At 35.5% G+C, this 7,365-nt stretch overlaps 1 protein-coding gene and 1 pseudogene across 1 annotated transcript; both read right to left on the bottom strand.

Moving 5' to 3' along the window:
- Positions 1-293: 293 nt before the first annotated feature.
- On the bottom strand, positions 294-2,800 carry LOC118055879 (uncharacterized; annotated as a pseudogene).
- Positions 2,801-2,897: 97 nt separating this feature from the next.
- Positions 2,898-6,793, bottom strand: LOC118055894 (alpha-soluble NSF attachment protein 2). Its single transcript, XM_035067920.2, has 9 exons — positions 6,492-6,793; positions 6,034-6,083; positions 5,865-5,937; positions 5,565-5,644; positions 5,091-5,242; positions 4,445-4,604; positions 4,312-4,359; positions 3,824-3,904; positions 2,898-3,460 (listed from the first exon to the last, which is right to left on the bottom strand). Exons 1-9 carry the CDS (start codon positions 6,631-6,633, stop codon positions 3,380-3,382), a joined length of 867 nt encoding a protein of 288 aa, XP_034923811.1. The 5' UTR covers positions 6,634-6,793; the 3' UTR covers positions 2,898-3,379.
- Between the last annotated feature and the right edge of the window lie 572 nt (positions 6,794-7,365).

The raw sequence follows: 7,365 nt of genomic DNA on the forward strand, positions 1-7,365 counted from the left end.
CACAAGCAACTCATCGGGAAAAAAAATGCTGGGTCACGGAATCCCGGTCTAAAAACGTAGAAAGTTGCAATCAAATGAAGCACATAGATGTCATTTCATTTCAAAGAACCTAGTCACAACTTTGTAGACCGTTGCTATCAGAAAATAATTGTTTTTGGAAATATTTTCTTCCAAGTTTGATCAAACTATGGACAAGATTTTGAAGCCATATCAAAAGCAATGGTGTTCAGAATAAAAACACTTGTACGAGGCAAACTTGCATGTAAAAGACAGAGAGAGAGAGGGGGGAGGGGGGTATCTATTGCATTTCAACATACTACACGAACAATTCATGTAATAGTTTTCAAAACCCACCTCGTCAATTAATTACAAAATAAAAATGCTATATATGTTCTTTTCCAGCTGAATTGGCTTCTCTTTCTATCAGTGATGGAGCAGGTGGAGTCATAGTTTCATCCTTAACTCCTCTAGAAGACTCTTCTTTCACCATAAGAAGCTGCCTACTAGGCGTGTTATACCCCTTTGAAACCGTGCTCGGGCTTGGAGAATTAGATATCGTAAACTTGGATGGGTTAGAGTTGTTTCCAAGTTTGCAGGGAAAGGTGAATGTGTGGCATCTTGTTACTGCAGTCCATTTGCTTCTGACAGAACTTATCTTCGACAATATCATAAGAATTCCTAGCTCGAACTTCCTGAGCAAGAGAGCACCAACAACAACATAACCACAAAGTGCAATCAGAAACAGCTGGCTCACCAAAGCAAAATGTGTAAGCTAGCAAATTGAATCTCTTTCTCTTTTGAATCCTCCAAAAGCCACCGTATAGTAATCCAAATGCACAAAGAATAATTCCAGTAATGCCTAGTGCTTCTCTGACAGTCTCATTATCAATATTAACAGCAGCCATGGTGAAAATCCAGAAAGGGGCCAAGCAAAAGTGGTGACAAGTTAAAATGTGAACATACATGTTCCCAAGTCCGAGTCTTTCCATATTCCGGATGATTATGAATTCTTTCTACACAAAAAGAGCAGAAAAGCGATAGATATGCTATAGAAATATCATCCCAAAAATCAAGCATCCCTCCACTCCACTGTGGTCTAGTCTCAAGAATTCTTTGTTCATCTCTAATGAATTTGGCCTCAACTTCTCTGGCCTTTCACCAGCGGAAATCTGCATCTGTGCTTCCTCGTCTATTTCAGACTCGTAATCCTTCCCAAGGGGACTAAGAATGGAGTATACACCAGCAGCTGCAGGTGCAGCTATTGCAACAGAAATGCATATCCCAACTCCTATGGCTGGTCTCTCTGATCTCCTATATCCTAAGTTAAGACCACAAAGTGCATATTGAGCAAAACAGTTACGATTGACTAAAGCCGCCGCCACCACCATCATACGCGCCCACTCATGAGGCTTATAAGTCCCATTCATGCAGTAAATCTTTCCGAGTCTAGAAATGTCTTTTGGATTCCATCTACAGAGAAGTACAAGGTCATAAAACCGCTTTGGGTGTTGGTACAGACACATGAGAGCAGAGAGCGCGTTGAGAATTTGATTATTGACTTCAAACCATGCATCTCTCTGGGACTTCTTAGGTAGTGCATGGTCCAACATCCCAGTCATGACTAGGAACAAAATTGCACCTGAGATAGCAACACACACGATCCACACAAAAAGGGCCGTGTTCATTGGGTTCTGGATCCATTCTTTGCCCATTTTCATGAGCAAAGAATCCTCCATGCAAAAACTCCATTAATGCATTCTCGAAGACCATGGCTACTCGAAGATGTCACTGAACGTGAAAAGTCGTCTCTCTCCTGTGCTAACTGCCTGAATTTGGCAGATGCATAACCAAATTTAAGAAAGTTTATCCTATTGGGAAGGGAAAGTAAGCTGTCTTGAGACTTTCCCTGTGGGTTTTCATTGTTTAATAGTGTCCTTCTAGATGCTGAAATTTGAAGAGGTAACCTGGGCTTTAACTGAAGTCATTACCACTCTCAAAATTTGAGCTGTTATCAGTACTAATTAATTTAATATTTGGATGATTAAAATTCTTTCGAGTCGAATTTAGATCTGTCAAACGATCAGGTTATATTATATTATTAAAATATTTATATACTAAATATATTTAATTATAATTAGATATTCTAGATAACTTTTTTACCATTAAAATATATATAAACAAAAAAGCTATCTCTCTCCTTAGAGATGCTATTAACAATCTCTTTGTTTTAGCATATCTAAAGATTTACGTCTTCTTGTAAATTGTCATTTCAAGAATTGTTTTCGTTGAACTTCTTATTTCATGATATAGATGAAATAATAAATATTATTTTAGATATTCTACTAGGTGATGTTCAATTGATTAGCTTTAACTCTCCTAACTTTTTATATATTATCTATATCTCTAAGAATGATTTGTTGAAACATATGATAATTTATTACTCATTTGTTATAAGAAAAATATATAATATAAAATACAAAATTCACCGCAAAACACCATTAGCCCCAAAATGGAGCCTGAACCAGTTCTGGACTTGAATCTGCTATCTCAATTAGGCTTATTTTATATGATAGACGTGCTAGAGACCAGCCTAGAATTCTGTAAATCTAAAATTTGTTCTTTCCATTCTAAAACCGAGATAGCTCTACGCCTACTTAGATTTTAGAACTTCAATTTTGAAAGTATCCAGCGGATCGATTCCAACGATTGAAAACTCAAAACAAAGGACAGAGTTCGGTTGTTCAAGTCTTCAACCTCCGAATCTCCAGCGAGCTCCACCTGATCTAACCGTGCTGTTCATTGCTGCATTAGCGACCAATCAAGTACAGCACTTAAACACAGTGCAGTTCATTGGTTCATTTAGCTCTCGATGATGATGTGCAGACGTGACCAGAAAATCAAAGTAAAATCTCGCCAGAATATAATATAATGATAGGTGAATCAATCCAAAACAAACAGCTATATTTAGACCTCCTCTGTTTATTTCTCCAATCCTATGTGAATGTTGGGAGAAGGGATTGGCAAACTCAACAATCGTAATTGCCTCTCACATCCACGTATGGGATGAGTGAGACAACTAAACTACATTGACTAAAGAAGCTAAACAGCTTCTTTTCTTGTCGTAAACCCGCCAAATGGGCGAGACCACAAGGGTTTGACTGAAGAAATTTGATTTTATCCTCCGCAAATCCCTTTCTCCTTTGAAGTTCGTGGGGGAACCACGTGACGCAAAAGAACACCATAAACACACACAAGTAAAACCCAAACCAAATATACTTAGTAATAGAACGCCTTGTGAACGTGTGCAACTGGACACACATCACAGTACAGGGCAATTATCAGTGAGAAACCGAGACAACATATGTTTGAAACCTAAAGCTTAGGTGAGGTCATCCTCCTCTAGTTCTTTAGCTTTCAGCTTCTCTTTCACCCTCAATAGAAGGGTTGTCTTCCAGGAATCCTGCACAGCAAATAAGGCAAAGAATGCCATCATCAGCAGATTGAGAAACTAGATATCAAGGTATCAGATATACAAAAGATGCAAATAGTGAGAGGTTAATAGGTGGCTGTGTAGTTCAGTGGTTCACTTCTTCACTTGGTGACAGGGATGTATGACCGAGACAGTGAAAAAGTAACAATAGGAGCAGATATAGAACCCTTGATGAGTACAACAGATAGAATACTTCATGTGCAAAGTTACATGCATCCACAGATTTTCTAGTAAAAGTTCTAAATACAGAAGAAATTTACCTATCCCTAGAATTGCTTTTTTTCAAAAAAAATTCAAGCGTGAAGCACTTAAGGATTATAAGGAGAGATGTACCAGTGGTGTCATGCTATCAAATTCCTTGACAACATCAGTGAATTTTGCAATATCTTCCTCATCAATGGCAGCAGCAATATCCTGCCACCAAAAAATGTGATTGCTCATAGACATTCTATCATTACATCCCAAAAGAGGGGACAATAGAGACAGAAAAGGAGGTGGCATCGGTGTGTGTGTGTTGGGGGGGAGGGGGGTTGATTCAGATTTCATATATGAATATGTGGATACACACAAATGAATAATTGTATATGAGAGTTTTTGTCTATAGTCTGCATATATCAATGTCAGCATCATGCATAAAGAAGGTAGATTGGATGTTTAACACTTAACAGTCTCATAACAAAAAAAGCAATACATATATATATATATATATGCGCATTCAAAACCAACAGAAAAAATGGAAGCAATCGACCATTTCCAAGGAAATTGCTATAAAAGAAACATATTAAGACCAACAAAAGTTTTCCAGGTTATACATAACATACCACAAGCAGTTTATATTCACGAGTTCCTGAAAAAGTTGGATCCATCTCCTGCAACAGAAATTTAAGTTTCATTGATTCAATCCAAGCTGTATGGTAAATCATCCAGGTGCAAATGTGAAGCCAAACTTAAGACCTGATATCGCTCTAATGCATTGGTAATTGCAACAACATCGCCTTTGCAGAGATGGCAAATGCCAGCATTAAGAAGATGACCTTTGACTCCATACTTCAGTAAATTATTTTTAAGTGATTGTCGAGCTATCTCTTCGTAAATGTCAATTGAAGTCTGGTATCTGGACAAATCACCAGAAAGTTAGTCAAATCTCTAAAAGCCATGCTAATATACAGTCTAGACAGTTGAAATAATTTGGCCTTTTCTCTTTTGTTATCATGCCCATTTTCCTTGTTTCAAAAATGTATACTAGGGGCAAGAATGTGATCAGCTATGGGTTGTAATAGAATGTCAACATTTCCAAATGCACGTACAAAAAGCCAAATACAGTTGTTTTATGAGAATATAGAAAACACTTAATGGAGATGATCGTTCATATCTTAGTTTATTAAGCTTGTCCAGCACTCCATGATTTAGCAGTGTGCCCAAATTGACATCACTTTACTCTAAATTATTAATGTTTAATACTAGCTGTCATACCAAGCAACCAATGCAGCAACATTCAATGTGGACAAAAAAGACAAATATGAAACATCTTAGAGTGCATGTAAGAGCATCCAAACACAAAAAAACAAATATACACCAAAAAAGAAAACAACACCCTTACTTTTCGAGCTGAGCAGCAAATTCTGCCACTTTCTGCTTGCATTGGTTGGCAGAAGTTGTTACATCTTCATTTTGGAAGAAATCAGCAGCCTTATCATAATATTCCATAGATTTTTCAATATTTGCATCTGACTCGTACAACTCAGCAATTTCCTGCACAGTTAAAGGCAGTTCCAGGTTCTTGAATATCTATAAGAAATTAGAACAACACAGATCCCTAAAATTTTTTACAAAAGTATCCCTAGTATACCATTAGAGTTGCATGCTATCAAATTCTTGAAGCTTAATAATGTTGCAGATGACTAACACAGTGAAGCCCAAAACAATAAATCAGGATATTTTATACATGTAGAGTTTGTCAATCAGAAATTCTTCTCAAAAAGAAAAAACAAATGCCTAAATACCAAAACTGATACAAAGAGAAAAGTAAAAACAACAAATAGTACACAAAAAAACGCTGGTAAAAAGAGTATACCTTGAAATATCTTGCAGCCATACTGATCCTTCCAATATCACAAAGCATATCCACGGCCTGAGCTAAGCAAGATATTGCCTCTGCACAAGGAGAAGCTCCACAGATGAGGTGATGCATGCAAGGAACACAAGATGGGGGAAGGCGGATACAACCCCATTACATATTGGTAACTTATATTAATACCCTTACAGTAGCGTACACATGTAAAAAAGGCACACTAACAATGACGTGAGTTATATTTGCAATAAATTCATGCCTTGAATTAAATAATTGTGTAGGAAAGCAAGCACTAGTGCATACCAGTAGTTGATGTTTTCTTGTAACAATGAGCAGCATCAACATAAGCCGAGGCAGCTTCATGTTTGCTATCCAACTACCAAAAAAAAAAAAAACATAAGATAATAACAACGTCAGGGAAAGAAGTGAGATTTGATAAAATTCAGTGCCTAATTCAATCATACAGAGACACCTTCAAATGACACTGTCCCAGCTTGACATACGTCGATCCAGCTTTTTCCCCTGAAACATAATAACCGGAAAAAATGAGCAACCGATTGTACAAGCCTACCACAAACAAAACTAATTGAGGATATAGCACAACTTTACATGTTTGTTAAGTGATCATTTAATTGATAAACTTTGACTATAATCCAATCAAAACAATAAAAAAATGCAAGTCCTAATCCATTTTTAACCAAACCTTACGAATTAAGATACAAAAAATCCAAATAAAATTAATCCACTATAACTGCTCAAACCAAGGAAAAAAAGCGATTCAGTCGCGAAAGCAACAAATGATCAGAAATACAGAAGCAAATAAATAAAATCATAAGCTGAGATGATGTAGCAAGATCCTAAATAAATAAAGAAAGGAAAATGAATTTGAAAAGAGAAAAAGAAGAAGAAAAGGGGGAAATGAAGCGATACAGGATTTAGCGAGCTTGAAATTATTGGCAGCTTTGTCGAAGAGATCGGCGGCGTCTTCATATTTGGAACCGAAAATACCCCAACCGTTCAATTTCTTCTCTGCTTTCTTCTCGAAATCGTTTCCTTTTGCTGCCAAATCCATTTCTCGACTTCCTCTACGATCTCTCTCTTTTGGTTTTTTTTTTAATATAAAAAAATGGTATTTATAATTATTATCAATCGAGATAAAAATGTCAATCGAAATGTGTAGACTCGGCAATAAACGGAAAGAAAAAATCGTAGACGTGAAAAAAATACAATGACGATGGTATTTGTTAAGGGAATTTTCCAAGAAGTGAGAAATAAATATATATTCAGTCATTATTATTTCTAAATGTTCTTTTGACCTTTCTAGTTTTTATTTTTCAATATTAACTTAAAGGCTGCGAAAATCATCGAGTTGAGCTGGAATTTATTTATTTTTAGCTATAAGAGGTATTATTGTTACGGTTCTACATACTAATTCAAGACTGATAATTTTTTATGATACTCGTGAATAATTATTTATTAATAACATTTTAATAGTTATTCATTAGGCTCATTTAAAAAAATAAAATAGATACAACTTGAAGAAAGAAATTTTAGATAAAGATATTCTTATTATTTTTGATGAGTTATGGTTATTATCTTTTTTTTATTATTTATAAATCTATTTTTTTTAAGGTGAATTCATGAAATATTTATTAAGATCTCATTAATTACTTTTTTAAATACCGTAAAATTTTTAAAGTCTATCCGCTCAAATACTATATAAATAATTTATATCAAAATCGATGCATTAACAATAAGTTATTTTTTTAACAATTAAACCTATAATTTGAATCTTAATCGGTTA

This window comes from Populus alba, chromosome 8 (genome assembly GCF_005239225.2).
Source record: "Populus alba chromosome 8, ASM523922v2, whole genome shotgun sequence".
NCBI lineage: Eukaryota > Viridiplantae > Streptophyta > Magnoliopsida > Malpighiales > Salicaceae > Populus > Populus alba.